Source organism: Hyperoodon ampullatus (genome assembly GCF_949752795.1).
Source record: "Hyperoodon ampullatus genome assembly, chromosome: 1".
Classification (NCBI taxonomy): Eukaryota; Metazoa; Chordata; class Mammalia; order Artiodactyla; family Ziphiidae; genus Hyperoodon; species Hyperoodon ampullatus.
In genome coordinates, this window is record NC_136914.1 from 229,183,209 (window position 1) to 229,207,537 (window position 24,329).

At 58.3% G+C, this 24,329-nt stretch overlaps 1 protein-coding gene across 1 annotated transcript in view; it reads left to right on the forward strand.

Annotated features, from left to right (window-relative positions):
- Nucleotides 1-24,329, forward strand: part of INPP5A (inositol polyphosphate-5-phosphatase A) — a 179,572-nt gene that overhangs the window by 77,376 nt on the left and 77,867 nt on the right. Inside the window, exons 3-4 of the mRNA XM_079713026.1 lie at nucleotides 5,546-5,646; nucleotides 9,134-9,221. Of these exons, the coding sequence (XP_079569152.1) occupies nucleotides 5,546-5,646; nucleotides 9,134-9,221 (189 nt within the window). The remainder of the gene's footprint in view (nucleotides 1-5,545; nucleotides 5,647-9,133; nucleotides 9,222-24,329) is intronic.

Consider the following 24,329-nt stretch of genomic DNA (forward strand, 5'->3'; position numbering starts at 1 on the left):
GAAGTTCATAACTGTCGTGACGGTAACCGCCCATGATCTGACTTTTCACACGTGTGCGCTTAGGGCAGGTGTGCCTGTTGTCCCTAAAGGTGATGGTGCTCGGCCATCGGGAAGTGTCGTTTGGGTCATTGTGTAGAAGACACTGAGTTTCAAGAGTTAAAATAATATCAGTCATTTAATTTGGCTGTTGATTTAAACTGATGATCAATTGAAATTCAGTTTCAGGTTAATTTAATTTCACTATAATTTAAATTTGGAATTAAATTTAGTTTAATTGCGTTTAAATTTAAATCTAATTGTGATTACCAATTAAAATGTGTTGGATAGGGGTCGTCCTTCCCCAGAAAGTGGCTCAGTCGGGGACGGTGTTGTGGGCACACAGGGGCTTCACCTCTGCTGGGTGGGGCTCCCCAGCGCTGTCCGGGCAGAGCTGCGGTGCAGGGAGTCCAGCCAGAAAGTCTCCCTCCCACTGAGCTAGGACGGATGACTTGGTGTTTGGGTGAGACCGGAACGCAGTGGCGGGGACTGGAGGCAAGGGGTGGAGGGGCGGGAGCTGCCCGCACAGCTCCAGGCCAAGGACACGTGGGGACATGTGGACACGCGGACACGCGACACTGGCTGTGTGCCGAGTCGCAGGCGCCAGCGCTGGGCAGGCCGGAAGCACCTGCGTGTCTGTGGCGCATTCGCACTCAGCACCTCGGCTGGGCTGGAGCGCGGGCTTCTGAAGAGGGGCTCAGGTCAGGGGGGTGTCAAGAGAAGAGGGACAGCAGGTTCCTTGGTCAGCGAGCCCTTTGTCTGTGCCCAGGGCTTTGCTAACCCGTGGTCTTCAGAGACCATGGCACCAAAGGGGGTCACAGATGTGTCCACCCTACAATCGTCCTTCAGCCTGGGACTCGGGAGACTGGAAGGTAGGTACGTGGTGCGGCGGGGGCTGCGGCAGAGGGGGCAGACGGCACCCCCACAATGTGCGGTTGCACGTGACGCATGCCGGGCTCTGTTGCTTGCAGAGTGCCAGCCAGTGCCACCTGTGCGTGGCTTCTGGGGGCGTCCTGTGACACAGTGTGTAGGCAGAAGTCCCCGGCGAGACCTTTCTTGTCTAAATAAAGTAGGCAAAGCACTAGAAAAGAAGCCTTTTCCCCTTTTCCTTTAAGCCTATACCCTTTCCACTTCTTCCTGCCTGGAACGTAGGCATGAGGCCTGGGGGCTTTGCAGCCATGTTGCAGTCACGAGGATGACAGCCAGTGCTTGCAGTGGCAGAGCAGACATGGTAGAAGCAGCTGGTTCCTGGATGCCGTCTGCGAGCAGGTGCACCATCTCTGCCTGCCAGCCCGACCTCCTTATGCAAGCGGCTGGTTGTTGGTTTTCTGTTGTTGGCCAAGCACAATCCTAATGGAAACCTCGTAAGCCAGCTTTTCTGAGAATTTTGAATAAAACTCATTTACCTGATCAGTTTATTTACTGATAAAGCTCAACTCTTCATTTTGTCACTTTCCTCTGTGAGTTTATAGCACGAAGAAGTGCTCCTGGAGGGCTGTTCAGCACCACGTCTTTTCTTGGAGGTGGAGATGCAAGAGGCCCTGGAAGGAGCACAGTGGGGCAGGGCAGACACACGTGGAGCTGAGCCTGGGGTCAGACGGACTCGGTGCGCAGATGTGCGGCCCGGGAAGACGGGAGGCAGAGGAACCCCAGCTCTGCTCTTGCTCTGGGCGCTCCGTGGTGCAGGCCCTGGACCCCAGCCTCGCACGCCAGGGCGAGATGGAGCCGTGCATCCAGGAGCCGGCAGACCCGCCGGGTTGATGCTGTGTCACCTCTTCCCAGTTGTTAAAGGCAAAGCCCGAGTGGACGGGCTGGTCCTTCGGGAAGAACATTGGCAGTGCTGTAGGGAGATGCGCTCTGCGTGGGGTGACCTCGGACTGAGAGGAGTGGGCTGTCCGGCCCCGTGAGTGCCCGGGAAGGCCACAGCGTGCCCATTGGGGTGGTGCCTGCCCTGTGCATCCCCCGGTGCCGCTGTAAGCTCAGGCGCGGCCTCCCACGGGCGCGAGGTCCCAACCTGCCCACCCCTGGGCCGGCGTTTGCTTCCTCAGCTGTGAAGGGGCTTCCCTGGCCCACAGCAGGGCTGGAGCCCCGGCAGCTCCTGGAGCGCCCACCTTGGTGGTACCGCCAGGCCCCTTCTCTCGCCGGTGCCCTGTCCCCCCGCCATCCGTACGCAGGCCTCGTCTCCTTTGCAGCTGAGGCTCGGGCGGGCAGGCGGGGGCTGCCCTGGGCCCCTGCTCCTCCAGGCCCTGTAGCTCAGGCAAGACCGCCATGGGTTTCAGAGATAAACCACTGCGGAGACAGCGCCACGTCCCAGCAAGGGGCCCCTCTGCTTTGCGCTGCCCGGATGCTCTGGAGTCCGCAGGAGGGGCGTCCGCCCACTCCCAAGGAGCTGCTGTTTTTGGATTTCTCCATTTTCTGAGATTTGTGGGATCAGAGTCAAATGTCTGAGGAGTTTCATATGATTTAAAGAGTGAATTCTGTGCCATAAACGGCTATTTCAGTTTAAACCACAGCAGAGAGTCGTCTTACGAGGGAGACGTGTATGTGATTCGGGTGAAGGCAGACAGGTGGGCAGGCCTGCCCAGAGAGACCCCGTGTGTCTGTGACTTAACGCGGCCACACGTGGGCCCCTTGTCCTCGCTGTCCTAATTCATAATGGAAAGTCCTTGGAAAGCGGCTCCACTTGGCTTTTCCTGGGGACTTGGGTCGTGGTCCCAGCCACGATCTGGTGACCTGCAGCCTCGGTTACAAGAGGTGACAGGGTGAACTGCAGGAACCTGTCACTGACTCGGGGCCCCGTCTTCACCCACAAAACCCAAGCGTCTCTGGGGCTTCCTTCTCCTTTTCCCGCCCCTGTTGTAGAGCTGGGCAAAGAACACGCTGCAGCATTCAAGGAACTGGTGTCACGAACCTTACAGTCACGGTCGTGACGATCTGCGTGTGTCAGAGCATCGCATTCACTTTGTGTGACGTCACCAGCTTCCCAGGGAGGAACTGCTCCTAGGGGCATTCTGTGCCGCCTTTGTGAACGTCTGGTTTTATATGTTGCTCCAGGTACTGCAGAGGGTGGGTGACAGAGCGGCACACATCAGGGAGCCTGTGGTGGCTTCCGTGTGACCAGGCCGCTGTGTGCACCTGTGGGCGTGGCTGGCATTGTGCACACTCGACCTTGGGCCTGAGGGCAGATCGGTCTGGTGATCTGACCCAGGCTGGCCCGGAGCCTCTCCTGACTGGGGTCCCTTGTGCCCTTTGCATCCAGGCTTCAGGCCCGGAGACCATTCTGCAGTCTTTTCTGGTTGGTGAATGTGATTTGCTGCATGGACACCCCTGGGATTCCTGAACTTTGTCTTGTGATCATTCCATGCCAGCAAGGGCTGCACGGGGAGCATCGTGTGTGAGGGCGCCTGCCAGGGGGCCGCCGGCGGGTGGCATCCAGCTTGTCTCGGAGTCTGTGTTTTAGCGCCTGCGCGGAGCAAGACTGAGCTCGCACGAGGCGAGCTGCCTGTTCCCCGCTCCCCCCGGGCAGGGCTGTGGCGCCGCCGGCTGGGGAAACGTCTGGGCCTGTTCTGGTCCCCGTCCCCGAGAGCCTGAGCCCTGAGGCTGGTGACCAGGGACAGAGAGGGTCCACGCCTGTGTTCAGTGGGAGGCGGAAGCACCCCGGTGGGTGCCCCGTAAACCCGCTTAAGCGGAGCGTAGGGTGCGAGCCAGGGCAGGCCGCTCTACCCGCGGGTATCGCCTTTCCCACGCGGCTGAAAAGCACACTTTCTGGTCTGAATTTTCCTCCTGTTTAAAGAACCTCCCCGTCTTGGGGATTGTGTTTTGATGTCACAGCTGGAGCAGGACCAGGTCCCGTCACTCACCCCGAGGCTGGACGTGCTGCCTGCTGTCTGCGGGTCGGGGGCAGCTACTGCTGGGCAATGCTTCCTTCTGAGACTCGCAGAAGCATGGCTCCCAGGGCCTGATGCCCTGCGTCCTCTGTCCCCGTGGCCGACTTTCTGGCGTGGCCTGGCTGAACCCTAGATGCAGCCGCTTCCCATCAGGGACCACACAGCCGTTGTTCCCAGAGCACCCATCTCCGCAAGGCCCGTTGGATGCAGCCCTCACCTGTCCACGTGCACTGACCTCCGGGCAGGACGCGGTGGTGGCCGAGGTCGGGTTCAGGCGCCGACACTGTGGCCTTAGGCGCGGATGGCCTTGTGTAGGGGACCTGCCTCTGGGATGGCGGGCTTGCGGAGGGACGAGGTAGTTCTGTGGGTTTTGGTGAGGGCTTCAGAGCCGGCAGTGTTGCCGTGTCAGCAGGTACCAGGGAGGGGCGGAGAAGCGCAGAGCCGAGGAAGGGCGGAGGGGCGGGCGCAGGCGGGGACAGGCAGCCTCTCGGCCTCCAAGTGCCCTGCCTGGCCTCCTGGCACGTCTCCATCGCTGCCCTTGGCCGTCGGCTCCCAGCGGCCCCTCTCCACTCCCAGGAGCCCTTGCCCTTGCTGCTCCCCAGGCTGTGCTGACGCCCCCGGGGCACGTCCTGGCACGGCTGCCTCGTCACCGCTGTCCCCGGCGCCCCAGGAGGGCAGGGCTGTGGGTGCCTGGCCCCCTCGTGAGCACGTGTGGGTCGACACCTGCTCAGGTGACCTGTGGGTTGCCCTGAGACGCCTAACGTGGCTTACCACAGGGGTGAGATGCAGGTCTGTGCCACCGCCCGGGGGTGGCTGGGTCCGTGCTGGGTTGGATGTGGGCAGCGGGGGGCAGCTGGACGGTGCTCTCGGGGCCATCCCTGTGAGCTTCCTGGAGGAGCCGCTGCGGGGGTCAGCGGCTGCAGCTTCGAGGACGACTCCAGGTTGAGTGGCCAAAGTGTGGGCAGGTTGGGCGCTCCCTCGGGGCCAGTTTAGTCGGAGCCCAGCGGGCAGGGGACCCTGGTGACCAGGGAGACGCAGCGGGCCTGGCCCTGTGGGCTGTGGTGGGCGGGCAGCGCTGAGAGGATGTGGGCCAAGCTGGCTCCGCTGCCCAGGGGCCGCGTGGCTGGAGTGGGTCCCGCTGGTGGCCGCAGCCGTGTCCCGTGCCCTGTGTCCGGCCTGCCCCGTGGGGCTGGGGAGGGGATGTGCACGCTGGGCGTGAGCTGGCGTCAGCTCCTTGCATGGCCAGCTTTGCTCCCTCCCGGACGGTGAGAGACGTGCGCACACACACATGCACAGCACTGACATGCACACGACACGTGTGTGCTTGCATCCTCATGGGGGCCATAGTAGCATCAGTGATGGCTGCCCTCACATGTGAGGTTAGGATGCGTGTTTGTTCCTCTGGGCCTTTGCAGGTGCCCTGCAGCTGACACGTGGGACTCTGTAGTTGGGAGGAAACGCCCAGATTGCTGAGGAAGGTTCTGAGGAGTTGTGAATCCTTTCTGAGGATTCGTAGTAACGGGGAGGAAATGGCCCTGGGGACCGAGATGCTCAGGATTTGTGGGGAAAGCACTGTGGCAGGAGCCCCGTGGGGCCTGACGCTGCCGTGTGTTCCTCCCCAGGTCGTGCACACGCACAGGCCGCACTTCCTGGCCCTGCACTGCCAGGAGTTCGGAGGGAAGAACTATGAAGCCTCCATGTCGCACGTGGACAAGTTCGTCAGGTACGTCCCGGGGCAGCTGCTTGTCCCTCTGCTTCCTCCTGGGGTGGGGGGGCACGCTCGTGTGAGCGTGAGGCCTGGGGTGGGGTGACAGCGCCCCCCGGGTCCAGGCCGAGATGCGGTCACGTGGCCCGATGGCTGTGAGCCTGCTGCTTCTGCCACTGCTGCGGCCGGGGACAGACGGGGCTGATGTCCACGCAGCAGCTCACAGCTTTCCTGTCACAGTGGGCCGGGCACAGAGCACCATCGTTGGTGTGGCTTTGTGGACGGCGGGCCTGCCTGGCGCCGCACGGGAAGCAAGGGCCCGGGCCTCGGGAAGTGGATGCAGGAGCGGTGGCAGGACAGGTGGGACGGCAGGCCTGGGCCAAGAGGCTGCGTGCCGGACAGCCCCGGGTATCGGCAGCTGCCGGAGCGTCCTTCCTGCCTCTGGCCCCAGTGCCTGGGGCACCCTCTCTGCACTGTGTCCCCTGCAATGTGGCCCTGTCCTCCCCGACCCCGGACCCTGGGCCCCGTGACTTCTCCCACCGGCGGAGTGTGGGGAGGTGACACGTGCCACTCGTGAGGCTGGTCGCTGAAGGCGGCTGTGGGTGGGGTGGGCCGGGGCCACGTGTGGTGTGCAGGTCTGCGGGTTGGGTGGCCTCTATACGCTCTCAGCCTGGGGCCCCGTCCAAGGCTGGGTCCAGCTGCTGTCCCAGGCTTTGGCCCCTGTCACAGTCCCCAGTGGCGTGGAATGACACAAGCCATCCGTGTTTTCAACTGTCAAATTGCGGGGTCCTTTGTTAAAAGGCAAATTTTTAAAAGCTGCCAGACTTTCCCCAAATAATCTATAACTTAAGGCAATTTCAATCAAAATGTTTTCTTAACACTGAAACTAACACTAGAATTAATATGGAAGCGCAGACAGGCAGGACTGGCTGCAGTCCTTCTGAAGCACAGCAAGGGGGGTGTCCTCAACTCCCCCGGCCCGAGGGCCTCCTGTGTGTGTGTGTGTGTGTGTGTGTGCGGGCGGCACCTAGATGCGTGGCAGCGGAGCTCCTGCCCCGCTTCACCCCAGTGTGCAGCAGGTGGCAGCTGGGTCAGGGGGTGGCACCACTGGTGTCCTGGGCCAGGAAACCATGAAGCTGGGTCCCCAGCATGTTGTAGTCCTCTCCACACACAGGGATGAATTTCAGTTATTACCGAGTCAATGTAAAAGGCCCGAGGACAATTCGAGAGTAAAGGGTAGGAGAGCATCTAGGGAGAGATTTCTTTAAAAAAGTGCGAAAGTGCAGCCCGCAAGAGGAAAGACTGACGCATTTGCCCATGTTGAAGCTAAAAGCTTTATCCAAAGACACTATAAACAAAGTAAAAGTTTAGCCACACTTGGAAAAAGATATCTTCAACATACTTTACTGACAGAAATCGTCAGTATTTAAATATATAAAGAACTGCAGTAAGTCAGGAAGAAAAGAACCCCTTTGGAGAAGCTGGGCACATCAGCGACAAGCAGACTCAGGTGGGGGGCAGCGCCTGGCAGGGCCGTGTGTCCGAGCTCGCGGGATCCCACGGCTCCCGTCCCCTGCCGTCCCCCGGCTGTCGTCGGAGATGTTTTCCTCCTGCCTGTGCTCTGCGTCCCATACATGTTGTTATTTTTGCTTAAAACAGTCAGTTGCCTCTTGAAAAGGTTAAAAAGTGAGAGAACATGTCACCTGCTTGACTAGTCCCCTGCCCCTCCCGGGGTGAGTCCTTCTCCGTACAGTCAGCTTTCTCTCCAGCACCATTTTCCTTCAGCCTGAGAACTTGAACATTTATCTCAACACAAGTTGCTGCTGGTCAATTCTCTCAGCTTTTGTTTATCTGAAAAAAGTCTTTGTCTTTGTTTTTGAAAGATACTTTTGTTGTAAACAGAATTCTAGCTGGTCCATTTTGTTCCTTTCAGTGCTTTAAGGATATTGTTCCATTGTTTTCGGTGTGCCATTGTCCTGAGGAGAATTGGGCTGTTGTTCTCGTCTTAATTTTCTGTATATAGTGTGTCTTTTTTCCTGACTGCTAAGTTTGTCTTTCTAGCTGGTTAGCAGCAACTTGATTGTTTTGCTTTAGTTTGATTTTCTTTGTGCTTATTTTGCTTGGGGTTCTTTGAGCTTTTTCAACCTGTAGGTTTATGACTTTACTGAGATTTGGGGAAAGCTTTTGCGTGCTTTCTTCCCTTCTCTTTTGTTCTTGGACGCTGGCTTCCTGATGGTAGACTGTCACACAGGTCTCTACAGCTCTTTCAGTTTTTTTTTTTTCCAGTCCATTTTTCCTCTTTGCTCCAGTTTGGATAGCTGTGTCTGTTCTTCTTTACGTTTTAATCTGCTGTTAGGCCTATTCAGTGAATTTATTTCTGATGCTGTATTTTTCAGCTCTAGAACTTTCAGTTGTATCCATGTTTTCCTGTAAATCTTTGGTTACATTTATAATAGCTGTTTCAAGTTTCTTTTCAGCCAACTCCATCATTTTTATCCTTTCTACATCTGTTTCTGTTGCCTTTTTTTGTAGATTATGGGTCCTATTTGTTGCTTCTTCAACATGTCAGTAATTTTGATTCTGCTGCTATGTGTGTTTCGTGTCTGCGTCTTGCCTCGCCCCCTAAAGCATGTTGGGGTTCATCCCAGCAGGCAGGTAGGTGCTTGAGGACTACTTGGATCCCCTCGAGGCTTATCTTCTTCCTCCCCCTCCTTCCTGCTCCTTCCTGCCTTCCTCACTGTCACTCCTTAAAGCTGGAGCCCCTCTTCTTCCTGCTCTGAGTGCTGGCTGCTCACACGGCACCCATGTCCTCCACCCCCTGCTGGGGCGCTGGTTATGGGGGGGGTCAGGTGCCTCTGTCCATCCGGCTCCATCACAGAACTCGAGGGTGCACGGCAGCTCTGTCCCGGCCATGTCTGTAGAGATGGCGACGAGGTCGCCTGCTGAAGGCTCTTCTGGTGACAAAGTGTGGCCATGAAGTGTGCAGTCAGGGCTGGAGCCTGTTCATAAGGGACGTCTGGAGACCCTTCCCTCCTTCTTGCTGCAAAGCCTTGGCCACTTGGTCACGGTCCTCAACTTCTCTCCCGTGAGGAGTGAATGTGGGAGGGACTGCCCAGGCCTGGGGGTGCCTGTGTGGCCTCTGTGAGGACCGGGCGCAAACAGCCAGGACGCCCCACAGGCTGTGGACTCGAGCTTTCCTGGCGTGTGGCCCTGGGTGAGTTCCCAGTGTCAGCTTCCCGAGGGGCCCCCATCCTGCTCATCTCACGGCCGGCATGGAGCGGCCTGCGCGGAGGGCGCATAGTGGGTCTCAGTTTATGCCACCTTCGCCTCTCTTCCCCCCCCCCTCCCCCTCCCCCCTTCCTTCCTTTCCCCCCGTTGCTGTTGTTTTCAGGACAACGTAAAGCGTGGTTTCTAAGCTGCCATTCCTGTGCTTTGTAAGCGCTCCTATAAGAGGGTGCGGTGTCCGTGTGGCTGTGCGTTAAACAGCTCCCTCTTTGCCTTCCAGAGAACTGCTGTCCAGTGATGCAATGAAAGAGTACAACAGGGCACGGGTCTACCTGGATGAAAACTACAAGTCCCAGGAGCACTTCACGGTGAGCGCTCTTTCCTTCCGTGGAGTAAGCGTTGGACAAGCCAAGCGTCTGCTGGAGCTGCCATCCTCTGATTACGTAAAGAGGCTCGGTGGCCAGCTCTGTCACGGGCACAGGCAGCCGTGCGTGAATTACAGTGCGACAGTGGTCTGGGGGATGGCGGATGCCCGGGGAAGCAGCCCCGGCTGGCATGGTGGCCGCGGGTGTGCCGGGTGCAGGGCCAGGCAGGGGCGTCTCGGAGCAGCGAGGTTGGCCGGCGTTGAGTGGCCGTTGCTGGTGGGAGGCTCTCACCGTGTTTGGGGAGCCCTGAGACCGCCTGTGCTCCTTTGTGTCTTATGTCATCTGTCCTCCGCAGCCTTCCCCTCACGCCGTCCCCTGCTTCAGGTGCAGGTGCTGGTTGCTGGGTCCCCTCCTCAAGGCATCCCTGGCCCAGGGATCTGGCAGCAGGTGACCGTATGCCCGCTGCCTGGACCGGGACTTGCGTGCGGGGAGTGGGGGCTGGGAAGAGCGTCCTGCATAGAGCGGCCAGGGCAGAGGTGCCACTGCGCTTCCCCTCTGCTTAGAGAGGCTCCTGCCAGGTTTCAGTCCTTAAATTCGGGGCGTCTGATGCCAGTTATGAGGTAGTCACGGACTGCAGATTCGTGTCTCTGCCTTTAGCTGCATTTGCAAGATCCTGCATCCCGGGGTCTTGCCTCTGCCACACTGCTCGGCCGGGGGACGCTCCCCGCATTTGCAGGGGCCTCAGCCCACGGTGGCGGGCCCACCAAGGCCTCGAGGGCGGGGACACAGCCCCCCTCTCTCTCCCATTTCTCCCCGACGGCTCCCTCTCCGCAGCTCATCCTGCAAATAAAAATGCTTTCCCCAAGTGGGACTTATTCAGATGAAAACTGCAGCGTCTGGAATGAGAACCACACTGTTATCAGCAGGTTAGGGCCACAGTGTCAGGAGGAGCTCCCTGAAGGGCCGCAGCCGCAGGAGCTGTGGAGAAAGAAGGACTTGGCGATGGGCGTCGCCCAGTGCCAGGACGTCAGGTGGTGTCTCTGGAGCGCCAGGAGGGCCGGGAGAGGAAAGGGCTTGAAAAGGTCATGGCTGGGATCTGTCAGAGTTTGATACAATGTGTAAACCCCATAGATCCAGTCACTGTGACAAGCATCAGGCGGTCAGCATCGTCCCCGGGTTGCTGCTGGTGGGTTAGCGGGGCCCCTCGTCGCCTCCCCCTCGCAGAGGCCTCGGTCCCTGCTCGGCCAGTAGAGCCGCCATGGCCCACCGTGGCCCTGGTCGCCTGTGCCTCGTGGACACCACGCTCGGGTCCTCACAGTCTCCTTTAGGTGGCAAGATGGGTATTTTACAAGTAAAAGGATGAAGAAAAAGACCATCCACATGGGTTCTGAGAAGGTAGGAGTGGCCGAGTTGATATCGAAGGAGCCTTCAGAGCGAGGGCTGTGACGGGGCCAGGGCGCAGGGGGCAGCTCCCCAGGGGGATGTGGCAGCCCATCGTGTGGGTACCCGTGTCAGAGCTACGTGGGCGGGAAAGCTGGCACAGTCCCTGACAGCCGGCGTGAGCTCACGGGCCTCCGTGGGACACGGGGCTGGCGGCTGCACGCGCAGCCCTGGGACGTGGACAGGGCATGTGGCATGTGGCACGTGGCATGCCAAGGGGCGAGGCGGGGCTGTCGGCCTCCACTCTCATCCCTGGGAAGGCGAGTCGCTCTGACATTTGTCGGGGTGGGTGCAGGGTCTCCTGTGGTTGGCAGGGGGCCTGTCCCGAGGACTCAGGCATTCCCACCCTGGCGGCCAGAGCACAGGCGGTCTGGGGCCTGGACGAGTCTTGGCCTGTGTGTGCACATGGAACATTCCACACACTGAAATCTGAGCCAAAAACGCAGCTCAGCACGTGTGGGAGATTGAGGTCACACAGAGGAGCTAAATTAGGAGTAAATAAAAATGGTATCTGGAGAAGCCCCAAATATTTGGAAATAAACAAGAAACTTGTAAATAACCCATGAGTCACAAAGGACATTAGAAATTATTTCCAATTACACGAAAAACAAACTAAAAACCTTCAAAATTTGTGAGATGCACCTAAAGTAGTGCTTAGAGGGAAATTTCTAGCATCAAATGCTTACATTAGAAGTTTTTAAAACGAAGAGCAAATTTAACCAACGCCCGCACAAGAAAGGAAATCATAAAATAAGACAGAAATCAGTGAAATAGAAAATAGAATATTAGAGAAAATCAACGAAATCAAACCGATTTCTCAGAAAGGCTGACATATCTGATACGCCTTCCCCAGTGGACCAGAGACTGAGGCAGGGGTGGGTGGCCGAGGGAGAGTGGAGGCGTTAGTTTCCCTGGGGCGGAGGCCATCCGTCCGCTGAGGGAGTTATTCTGGGGCTCTATGTGCGCCTGGGGCTGAGTCAACAGTGAAGTGTGGGTATCAGTTTGTTAGTGGAGGCTGGGGCCTTGGCTCTTGTGCACAGAAACTGCGGCCTCAGGAAGGCCAGGAGCTCCCACTGTCTCTGTCTGTGGAAGTTTTCCATAGTTTTTTGAAATGCTGAGTTTTCTAGTTCTCCATGGTCCGTTTTGTGTCACCTGTCGTGACATGCTGACGTAAAACCTGCGTCTCTCCTCCGACCAAATGCTTGGTGGGCTGAGAAAAGGTTTGTGTTGGAGGCACCTGGGGGCTGAGAGCTCCATTTTGGTCTTGCTTATCCCTGGAGATTTATCTTAAAATGTGATTTCACAGTTTGCAACGGAATACAGAAACCTGCCAGAGCATTCCCGTCACTCAGCAGCTTCACTGGAGAAGTAGCCGTCTTGCAAACTGTTGTGTATAAGGATGGTCATCAAAAATTATGTGATAACAAAAGTTGGAAGTAATTTTAAGTACCCAGAATTAGGTATTTTTACACTGTGGACCAGCCACATGGTGGAGTAATCTGCAACCACTGCAGACACTACAGATGACACGCCCGGAAGATCTTCCTGTCCGGTTGGTGCATTGAGGTACCTAAGGACGATATTACATCCAGTCTGTTCTTCCACGAGTCGATTATCACGTTTACATCTGAGACCAGGGTGCATCTAACAGCCACAGCATCTCTCAGTTAGAACCGGCAGCGTTTTCCTCTCTTGGTCTTAAGTACGCTGATGGCACATTAGTCGGTGACAGGGCCATCCTGCTTGGTTCCAGTCTGGGACGGCGCTCGGGGCTGGCACCTCCCTGGGCAGGACCGACCCTGCACGGGACAGCACCACAGCAGACATGGGGATAAGCCCAGGTCTGAGGCCCTGAGGCTGTGGCTCCCGGTGTCTGCGGGACTGGACAGTGTCTGGGAGTTGAGGATGAAGGTCCAGCCTGCCCAAGGAGGGGTGGGTGTGTCGGCTGGCCCTGCGAGGCTGTGGCCTGGCTTGCCTTCCAGGGTTGCCGTCCTGCCGGCGGTCCCCTCCTGCAACCACAGTCCAGTGCGGGCATGTTTCCCGGGGCGGGGGGTGGGGTGGGAATGGCCAGCGGTGCTCCACGCTCCGGGTCTGGACCTCATCCCAGACTCTTCCCTGGGGGCGGCGTGTGTTTGTCACCCGTCTCCTGACTGGGACCGTAATGGCTTGTGATAAAATCCTGCTTGGCCCTGGCCCTGCGGCCCCGGCCCCATTGTGCTCATCCATCGCCCCTTCAGCGTGTCGTGCGTGGAACCGCCTTTGCTGGGTCCCCTGGACGTCCTGTTGGAGGGGACCTGGGCAGCGCTGTCCAGGTACATGGCCACCCTGTCACCCCAGCCTGGTGGCCTCTGGCTGTCAGAGGGAGGAAAATTTAATTTTTACAAGATTAATAGTATTGGAGCAATATTTTTAGCTGAGTGTGGTTCAAATAATAGGCCATTAATTGAAAAAGGAAATTGAAATGAATTTATCTTGTACGTAAATGCTGTCACAGGTATTAATAGGCATCAGAATATCGCAGCTATTCCCAGAAAGAGCTGAACCTGCAGCTGCACCTGCTGATGAGCATAACGGTGGGGGGCTCACGGAAACATGGGGAGCTGTGTGTCCTGGGGGTCAGCGTCCTGGGGGGCTGTGTCCTGGGGGTCAGCTTCCTGGGGGGCTGTGTCCTGGCGGTCGGCGTCCTGGGGGGTTGTGTCCTGAGGGTCGGCGTCCTGGAGGGTTGTATGTCCTGGGGGTCGGCGTCCTGGGGGCCTGTGTCCTGGGGGTCGGCATCCTGGGGGGCTGTGTCCTGGCGGTCGGCGTCCTTGGGGGCTGTGTCCTGGGGGTCGGCGTCCTGGGGGTGCTCTGGGCCAGCAGGGTCTGCAGCCTGGAGGAGCTGTGGCTGGGTGGGCAGCGAGCTGGGGGGCTGTGTCCTTGGGGGCAGTGGCACACCAGGAGCCTGCAGATGCTCATCTTCACCAGGAGATGGCGGCAAAGCAGCATTTCCCATCCCGAGCAGGAGCTGCTCAAAGGGCAAGTTTTAGACGTAAATAAAATGATTATGGGAAGTTTTGTCTGCTCCTAAGAACCATCCCGAGTGGCCACTCACTTAAGTACGTGGCTCGTCTGGTCTCCTCAGGCCTGAGGAGGCAGAGTGTCCCCCACTGGGCGTCCTGCGGCAGGCCACCCTCCCTCAGGCCCTGCCCGCTGGCCGGGTCCCTGCCCGCCTGCGTGTCCTTCGGGAAAGTCGAGTTGGACGTCTGTTCGTTCAGACGTGCCACCAGCCTGGCGCGCTGACATCGCCCGTCCCGCTCCCGGGAACTCATTGACCGCCATCATGGGCCAAGGACCTGGCCCCGGGCGTGGACAGAGCCACGGGTGAGCCGGACGGGACGGGACGGGGGGAGCTCGCGGGCTGCTGCGGCGCCTCAGACCCCGGGCCCCCCCGTCTCTGGGCACCGGCCACCTTGGTGTGCTTGGTGTGCTTGGGGTTGGCCCGCTCATGACTGTGTCTTCCTCCTCAAATCCAGAGTCCGGGAGCAGCAGCCTGTTCCCTGTGCTGCCCGGGGCCTGGGCTGGTGCCAGCGCATGCCGGTGCTCGGCAGACGTGCTCTGAGCAGGGAAGGAGGCGTCCCGGGGCAGAGGGGCCAGGATGCAGTGGTGGGTTGGATGTGGATGCCCCGGGCGCCCCCAACGTGGGTCCAGAGCCACGGATGCACCACTGTGAGCTCACGGGGGGTGCCGGCCTGAGGACAGACCTCGAGGCCATCGGGGTGTACGTGCATTGAAGACCGCGGGTTGGGCGAGTTTCCCCGAGAGGAGGCTGGGAAGACAGAAGGCTCATGCGGGGCATAGTTGGGGAGGTGGGGGCAGGGGCGGGCTGGAGGGCACGCGACAGTGAAGGAGAACCCCCGAGGGAGGGGCTGCCCCCCAGGCACCCGCCCTCCCAGCCCCGCCCCGTGCCCAAGGCTGCTGGAGTGGACGTGGGCTTCTGGGCGGGGCGCCCAGCAGAGGAAGGGTGGGGCCGTGCAGCCAGCGCCCTGGAGGGCCTTCGCCCAAGCGGTTTCCGTGGTGAGGTGGTAAACACCCTGGGTCTCCTCGCGGACGTCGACGCCCGACATCCCCCAGTGATTTTGTGTTTGCCGGAAGGAGGCAAGGTGGCCCAGTTTTAATCCCCCGGTGAGAGTTCAGACGCGGGTTCTGTTCCCACCATGCCAGGTGCACTCAGGGAAGGTGACCGTCTCCAGGGTCGTGTTCACGGCAAGCAGGAGTGCCCAGAAGGGGGCGCTCCGGTGAGCCCCTCGCGGGGTCCCTTGAGGTGTGACTGCGGGGGACCCGCAAGGCCTGACCCACCCGCTCCCTGTTCCCGCGGCGGCTCCCGAGTCCCTCCCAGGCACCACGTGGTGGGATGAGCCCGGTTATTGTTGGGACGCACGCGTGGGGTGAGGCCAGGGGCCATGTCCCGCTCACCCGGCTGATCCTCACCTGCGCCTGTAGGACGTTTGCAGACACAGAGGAGGGGGGACTTCCCTGCCTGGTGGTCCAGTGGTTAAGACTCTGCGCCTCCAGTGCAAGGGGTGTGGGTTCGATCCCTGGTCGGAGAACTAGATCCCACGTGCTTGGCAGCCAAAAAACCAAAACATAAAACAGAAGCAATATTGTAACAAATTCAATAAAGACTTTAAAAATGGTCCACGTGAAAAAAACATCTTAAACAAAACATGCCTTTAAAAAGAAAAATGCAGAGGAGACCAAGAGAAGGGGGCACGGCTGTCGCTCAGCCGTCCCTCCTGGACCGCGATGGTGCCGCGTTCTGCAGGCCCGCGTCCCGAGGAAGGTGGCTGCCACCCCGACGCACCCTCCGTCCTGCTCTTTCCCTCCTCCGTCCCCTGGAGGTACTGCAGGCCCTTTGCACCAGCCCTGCCCTCCCTGGGCGCCCTTGCTTCGCAGGCCCCGTGGACCGGCTGCCCCAGGAGAGGTCAGAAGTGCTAGCCGTCCTCCTCCTGGGCCTCTTCCTTCCCTCCTCCCTCCAAGGCCCCTCCTTGTCATACGCACATCCTGCCCCTTCCCAGGGCCTGGCTCCCCGCGTCTGTGTCTGTCATGCGTGCTCGTGACCAAAGCGTCAGCAGTGGCAGTGTGAGCACCACCCCCTGTACATCATTGGATTTAACCATGGAATCCGGTGGAAGAGCGTTAATAGTCGGGCACGTGATGTGAATCTGTGACTTTGTCAGAAAAGTGATTCGTACAAGAATGCTTGGAAGAAACCTTCTCAGTTACAAGGGTGGGCCCCAAGGTGGGTTGGGACTTTCCTCAGAGGAAGGAGACTGGGCTGTTTATCAGTGTAAATTCAGGGCTTGTCAGGGCCAGTAAAGGCTCCAAGCAGGCACAGCCAGTGGCCACTCACGTGCCCCCCTCATCTGGGGACCCCGCATCCTCCCCCCTCACCTGGTCACCTGTGATGAAGAAGAGGAGGAGAATGGGGTAGGCGCCTTGCTCCCGAGGCAGGACATGCAGCCTGGCCCAGAGACCCCAACGTGCAGTACCAGAGGGGCCACCTGAGGGGTGGGACTGACGCAAGTCCCTGGGGAGCCCCCCGGTACAGAGGGTTGGTGCTCCGAGCACGTGAGGTGCAGGCGCAGACCCTTGCTTGGTTTTCTCCCTGAAGCACTGCTGGTGGAGCAGCTGGCGGCCACGGGCATCAGCTCCAGCCTGCTGAGCAGGAACCCCCAGAGCCTCCCGACCTGGCCAGCTCGGGCGACTGTGCAGGGAGCCTGGAGGGCATCGCCCCCTCAGAGGGCAGGCGGCCCCCACCGTCTCTGCAGCGGGGCGGGCATGGCTGCCCCGTGCCGTGGCCTCACCCCTCCCCTCCCCTCCCCTCCCCTCCCACAGTGGCACCGCGTCAGCACCGCGCGCGTCCGTGGCGGGAGGGGCCTTTCTGGCGGCGCCTTCGCGAGTCTCCCTTGTCCAGTGTCAGCCTGCAGGACCTGAGCCGCGTGGCCGTCTGTCCAGTGGACGTGACGCCCGGGGAGCGCGGGCCGGAGGCTGTCGGAGGGCTCTTCCTGCTGGCGCCGGGCCGGGGTCATGGGCCCAGGGGGAGCCATGCAGTCGGGGCAGCCACGCAGGCGTCCGCGGGCTGGGAGAGTGCGCAGCGCGGGCGCCCTGGACGGCTTTGGTGACCATGGCGTTGCCTGAACACGCGGTGGTTCCGACTTCCCCTCAAAGCTCGGAAAGTGGGGTTGCATCTGGGCAGACGGGTCAGCGGCCGGCACCTGTGTCCCCAGGGCACCGGGAAGGCCGGCGGGGGGAGGGGCTCTGGGGCTGCGCCTGGAAGATGGAGGCCCCGCGCTGCCCAGGGTCCCAGGCTCGCCCTCCTCCGCTTCCCACCGCCGGCCTCCACCTTCATCCGCGGTTAACTTGACCCCTGGAAGGAGGTGCATGGTGGGCTTCATTTCCTGTGGGCTGAGAGTGCGGCCAGACCAGAAACCCACTGACTCAAATTCAAGGCTCACAAAAGTTTCCCGGGACCGTGGCCTCGCTGGTCGGGGGGGTGAAGTCGAAGCTGGGAGAAACGACCCTTTCAGGCCCCTCCAGGAAGCACCTCTCCATCCCTGGCCTAAAGCTGCGCTTTGCAAACCCACCTGTCCACGGGTCCCCAGGCCAAGAGGGCGCAGTGGCCTGATGGCATTTCTCCCTCCACGTCAGACCAGGAGGCCCAGGGACAGGCCCTGGCGCCTGGGGTGGGCATGGGGGTCTGTGTGTGCCCCGAGGAGGTCCTCGCCCTGGAGGGTCCATCCGCGTTCCCACTCACTCCACTGTCCATGCTGGTGGCTCCTGGGCCCAGGACCCTTTGAAGGCAGGTCACCAACAAAGCAGTTCCCTCTTCTTCCTTCTCCTCCCTGTTTTGGGGGCTCCTTCCCCTCCTCACCGGGGGAGCACAAGTCTGGAGGGTCCGCGCTGGCCTCGGTGGTCTCCTTCTGCAGGAGGGTCTGGGCCTGCCTTCCAGCCGTGGTGGCAGCTGCTCTTCTCCGTCGTGTCCCAGGGCCCTCCCCGCCCCTCGGTGGCCCAGTGCCTGTGCAGGGGGCAGGCCGGAAGCCACGCTCCTTCCGAGGAGACGCCCTCCTGGACCCGCCTGGTTCCTTGCTCCGAGACCCGCCCCTTCCCTGTCTCTGCTCTCCTGGATAAGATCTTCGGGGAAATTTATAGGAAAGTAATGGAGCTACTGATGTCCTCTGATCCAGGGAAGGGGAGAGCAGGGCAAATGCGTCCTGATGAGGGAACCGACCTGCTTTGGGGGCCCCCTCCGGCCCCGCCCCGTCTCCCAGCCTCTCGCCCTGCCTGTGGTCCAGACAGGCCTGATAAAGTGAGGGAAGCAAGATTGGTTTTCCGAGGGCCCCGGGCCCTCCACGCTCAGCTAAATCACGGCTGTCGGCCTCGGGGGTGGGGGACGGCCGCTCCCGCTGCGGCCCCTGCAGCCCCCTGGGACGTGGTGATGTGCGGCCGGGCAGCGGCAGGGGCTGCAGGGAAGGTGACACTGTCATATCGATCTTTTTAGCACTAAAATATGAGCCACTTTACTCTGCTCCCCGCTGCTGTGATGTGAAAAATAATAACTCGGATCCAAATTAAAAATATTGATCTCTGGAAGGTGCTGAAAGTAAATAAACACCTTCCGAAGTTTTCGGGTCAGCCGAGAGACGGCACTCAGCAATAAATGTGTCCGCGTGCCAGAGTCCAGGGTTCTCGATCTGTTTTTTCTTTAAATTGATTTTTCATTATTTACTTCCTAAAAGTGTTGGAATTTGGTCCTCAACTGTTAAATCCCAGTGTTTGGGCAAATTATTTCTTTGGGGCTTATGAGGTGCGCCTAATCCACTTGTTCATTGATTGATTGATTTTTGACTCAATAAGCTTGCAGCCTGGGCCTTATTTAGGGCTTCCGTCATAATTTTTTATGCATTTAGGCTAGACTTTTTTATTTCCCTCTAACGGATGAGCTGGCGTTGGGCTATGAAGCAGGGAGGACAGTTGCCGGGCTAGTTGGATCTGGCTGTGCGTCCGCGGAGCTGGGTGTGTCCTGGCTGAGGGCCAGCGGTGGGGCCGAGCCCTCGGGGCCTCTGAAAACCCACTTGCCCACCGGGGTGTGACCCCGGGGGTCCAGAGCCGTCTGCAGCCACGCGGCTTAAGTCTTGGATGCGGTGATCTTCCGGGAGCCCAGGAGACGCCAGGCCGGGTGCTTCCGGAGGCTCTCCTCTCCAGAGGCCCAGAAAGCCTGGGCGCATCGGGTCGCCGCACAGTCTGGGTCCGCGGGCCTGGCAGGAAGGCGGGAGGGCTGGGGACTGGGGGCCACTCGGGAAGGACAGAGGAAGTGCTGTGTGTCGCCTTCTGTGGGGGCCGTTGTGAGGTGAAAACTCACCTGGGAAGACCGCAGACTTTAAACGCGTCTCGTGGCCGACAGCGGGCCCTGCTGCCCCGAGAGCCATGGCCGTTCCCACTGGTGGCTGGAACAGGGCACCGCCAGGCGCGGGAGCTCCCTGGGCTGGACCCCAGGGCGGCAGGAAGAAGGGGGCTGTGCCTAGGGCCCTGGGGGGGCGGTGCGCTGCCCCACCCCGCGCTCTGTGTGCCCAAGGCCACCGTGCGGCCCTGAGTTCCAGGAGGGCCCCTGTGTGCCTGCTCGCGGCCGTGGGAAGCAGTGGCTGCAGGTCCTGTGTGGGCCGTCCCACAGGTGATGCTGAGTGCTGGTGACACGGAAAGCACGTGTGCAGGGCCCCGTGTCTGCTCCAGCGGGAGCCCTCCATGGAAGGCCTCTCCCGGGATCCTCACGCGGCCCACCGTTGCCCATACTGGGTGGAGGAGGTGGTCAAGGCCGTGGAGGCTTCTCTGCCTCACCTGGACTTGAATCCCAGGCCATGAGGCTGCCTCAGAGCCTTGCCCGAGAGCCTGGAGTCCTGACTGCCGCCCAGGCCAGGACAGGTCGGGAAGGCTGGAGACATTCTGAGAGTGGCTGGCGTGCTGGCCAGAGGGAAGGAGGGCCACTGGCTGGGGCACGGAGGTGTCACTGGGTCCCGCAGAGGACAGAGCCCTCGGGGGTCTAGGCGGGCCTGTTTGGGAGGGATGGAGGGCCCAGGAGGAAGGAACTGCTTTTCTCAATCCTGTTTGGAGGTGGTGGAGTGAGGGGGACATGGCAATAGCTGCTGTACCAGCATGGTGGCAGGGTGCAGGACCCCAGGTGTGGCGTCGGCCAGTCGGGGTTTTGGGTGGGAGGTGGGAGGAGCCCTGCCATCCTGGACACGTGGCCTGCCCTCTGGGGGCTGAGATGACCCCTCTCTAACAGGGAGCTTGTCCGAGTGCCAGACACCCCTGAGTGTCCAGTCCTGGGTCCTGTTTTCCAGCCATAACGCCCATTTCTGGAGCACTGGTACCTGCCCCTCGCTTTGGGCACCACTTCCCCCCAGAAGCCCCATTTCAGATGAGAACATGTGTCTCGGAGGATGGCGTGCCCTTTAGGTGCACCCGGGAGGCTTGCTGGCTGCCGTAGGAAGTTCGGAACACTGCCCTCCATTTCCCACTGAAGACCAAGAAGACTGCCCGGGGGCAGCTGCAGAAGGCTCCTTGCGGCAGGCTTGGCCCGGTCCTGCTGGTGTGTCGGCACGCGCGGAGCCGAGACCACAGGTGTCGGCCTTCTGAGAGCTGAGTCTGCTGTTCTCAGCAGGGAGCTCGAAGGTACGGTGGAGCCTTTCAGTTTGGCTGCAGGACACGCGTGCTGTGCTCTGTGTGCTGGGCCTACTGTGGGTGCCACGGACGCAGAGACACAGGACACACGCCACGCTGCCTGCGATTCCCCATGCACTACACACAGCGCACTCACGCTCTTTGCCCTCGTGGAGCTTGCACACTCCAGTGAGCAAACATGCAGACACGCAACACTCAACCCACAGCGTGTGACATGCTGCATGTGACCCTACATGTGACCTGACATCCTCACACTCTCTGCCCTCGCGGACGCTGGGGCAAACACACAGCTGTGCAGTTGTGAGGTGTGAAGAGAGCTGATGTGCCCGTGTCTGCTGCCCGGAAGCGCCCGCGGGGCCTGATGGTGACAGGAGTGGAGAGCAGGCTGCTCTGAGGATGGCATTCAGTGAGACCCTGAAGGAGGTGTGGGAGTGGGTGGGGAAGGAAGGGGAAAGTGCAGTCCAGGCAGGGCAGTCATGTGGGCACAAGACCAGGGCAGACTCAGAGATGTGCCCCCTGGGCCCCTTTGGGGTGGCCTGCTGCTGGCCGTGGGGCACGTGGTCCTGGGTGGCCTCCCCTGCCTGCCTCCCCCTGAGGCCGTGTCCTGCCTGGGCAGCCCACCCTGGTGACTGAGGGAGCGAGGGCATAAAGACCCAGCACCGAGGCCCCATGGGGCAACTCTGAGGGACGAGAGGGAAGGGCAAGGGCCAGAGGAGCAGGGGCCCTGGCAGTGCCGACTCCCAAGGCCACACGGAAGGCAAAAGACAGGCCTTAACCTCCGGCATGCCGGCATTGCCATCCAGAATTCCCATCCAGCCAGCTTATAAACGTGCAGGCAGGGAAAAATGAAAATGGTACCTCAGATATGTAAGGCCTTTTAAAATAGTATGTCCCCAGTGCCCTCCGTCAGGAAGCTTTGGTTCTCTACCCAAAGATCCAGGAAGCACAGGAAGCAGGGGTTTGAGCACAGCAGCTCCCTTGAGGGCGGGGGCAGAGCGCTCGGACGTGAGGGTTGGTTCCCTCCGCCCTGACCAGGGGTCTGCTGGGCTCTTAGCAGAGGGCCGTCCCTGGCTCCCTGGGCGTGAAGAGTGGATGCCCTTTCTGTTCGGCTTGGGAAACACTGATGTGTGCTCCTCTGTGCTAGGCCTGATTCTCAGCTCTCAAGGGAACCCCCAGGTCAGTAGTGAAGGGAGATCCCAGGAGGATAACCATGTAATAGGCGAGAGAGCAGTCATGCAGCTGGTTGAGTTTCTGAGAGAGAGTCTCCAAGCAGGTGAGATTGATGTGGAAACATACGGAGACGAGGTTTAGAGAGTGTGTGAATGACTTACGATAAATGTATATTAAAGAACTCAGTTAACAGAAAAAGAAGGCAGTAACGAACTCCAGGGAAAACAAAGAGCTGTTCAAGAGAGGAAAAGCAGTGGTAACGAAATAAGTGGTTCTATTGTGAAGAGCATCTTCAAAGTTATAATGATATAAATACCGATTATTAATTTAAGTAAAAATGTGTTTTTATCTGGAGGATGGGGATGAGGGATAGTGTGTGTGTGTGTATGTGTGTGTGTGTCATGTGAATGAAGGAGGAAGGTGGTGTAAAGGGGTTAAATCCTCATCTTCCACAGTGGAAAAATCAGTAGTCAATATTGAAGACTAGAAAATCAAGAAGTAGCATTGTAAGCTTTAGAGATACGGAGGGACATGCCAAAGGAAACCATTAAAAGAGAGTAATAGCCTCTGGGGAGTGAAACTTGTAATGGTCAGGGCACTGCTATTTTCCCATTATAAGCTTTGCAGAACTGTGACTTTTTAAGACAAACTTTAAAAAACAGAAATAGCAGGAAGAGATTCCTTCCCTTATTGGTGACCTCAGAGGAGACAACCGAGGAGCAGGTGGAGGTGGTGCTCGGGCCGCCTGGCCTCAGGGAGATGGCATGTGGATTTGTGCGCTGATGCACAGAGGCGGCTGTGGGCAGTGCATGGGGGTAGTTCCAGCCGTTGAACACAGGCTGTCTGAGAGAGATTACAGTGAGGGAGGAGGCTAGCATCCTGGAGATTCCTTGAGCATCAGGCAGAGGAAAGTGAGTGGTCGGCAGGGAACCCCTGCAGAGTTTTGGGAAAAGAGGTACGGCCATCAGAGAGGCAGGGAAGGGATGGGCGGGGTGTTTGGAATGTGAAAGGCCTATGGATGTGGCTTTGAAGTTCTTGTTGACATCAGTCCCCAGAGTGCACCAGGAGTAGTGACCCACTGTGGTTTTATGTTCTTGACCCTGTGCCCTCCTCTCTCTGAGCCTGAGCCATCCAGGGCATGTCCCCTAGGGAACACTGAGGAGAAACGGGCTGAACCCAGGAGGTGAAGACAGTGCAGACTCTGAGTCTCCTGGGATGAGGAAGCCAGGGTGTGACCAGTCCTGGAGCACAGCTTACAGCCCCCATCCCTGCACACACACCCTTTCACTCCAGCCAAATCACACTGCACCTCCAAATGCATATCTCCACCCCTCTGTGCTGTAGTTTTGAAAACACAGTCCAGAGCCAAGGGCAAATTGTTTGAGGCTTGAGATCAACTTTACTGAATTGACTGCATTGAATGTAATGAGGACAATATCTCCTTCAGGGAAAAACAATACAAAATGCAGTGCTTTCATGAATAGTCAGAATGGATTTGCTAATGGAAAAGTATTTTGTTGGGCTTCCCTGGTGGCGCAGTGGTTGAGAGTCCGCCTGCCGATGCAGGGGACATGGGTTCATGCCCCGGTCCGGGAAGATCCCACATGCCGCGGAGCAGCTGGGCCCGTGAGCCATGGCTGCTGAGCCTGTGCGTCCGGAGCCTGTGCTCTGCAACAGGAGAGGCCACAGCAGTGAGAGGCCCGCAAACCGCAAAAAAAAAAAAAAAAAAAAAAAGTATTTTGTTTATGTCTTTAAAATCTGGTCATGTAGTTACAGCTTGTAAGCTGTCAACTTGTAAATGATTTAGGTGGAAAATGAAATTCAAATAACATTACCATTTATAGTAGCACCAAAATGTGAAATATTTAGAATAACTTAGGCCAAAGATAAGCACTACAACATACTGTTGAGAGAAATTAAAGAAGAATGGAGAGATATACCATGTTCATGGATTGAAAGACTCAGTATTGTTAAGATGTCATTTCTCCCCAAATCTATGTGAAGATTCAGTGCAGTACCAATCAAAATCAGAGCAGACTCTTTTTTTTTAAATACAAATTGACAAACTGGTTCTAAAATTTATATGGAAATGTAAAGAACCTAGATTAGCCAAAACAATTTTGAAAATGAACAAAGATGGAGGAGTCATACTACCTGATTAAGATTTATTATAAATCTACAGTACTCAGGACAGTGTAGTCTTGTAAAACCAGAGAAATCGATCATGGACCAGAATGGAGAATCTAGAAACAGGCCCACCCCACCATTGATTTTTGACGAAGGTATTGGGGCAACTCAGTGTGGGGACAATAATCTTTTCCCAACTGGTGCTGTAACAGATGGCCATGTACAACAACAAAGCCTCAATCCTTACTTCAAAACTTATGAAAATTTAACCCAAACAGACTACAGACCTAGTATAAGAGCTAAAACCGTAAAAGTTCTACAGGAATACATAGGAGGAAATCTTAGTGACTTTGGCTTTGGCAAAGAGTCCTTAAATATGACACAAAAAGCTGAAACTACTACTAAAGAAAACATTAAGCTATCATCAAAATGAAAAACAGTTGTTCTTCAAAAGATACAAAAATAGTTCACAGCCAAAGAGAAAATATTTGCAAAATATCTCTGATAAAGGACTTTTTTTTTTTTTTTGTGCTGTACGCGGGCCTCTCACTGTTGTGGCCTCTCCCGTTGCGAAGCACAGGCTCCGGACGCACAGGCTCAGCGGCCATGGCTCACGGGCCCAGCCGCTCCGCGGCATGTGGGATCTTCCCAGACCGGGGC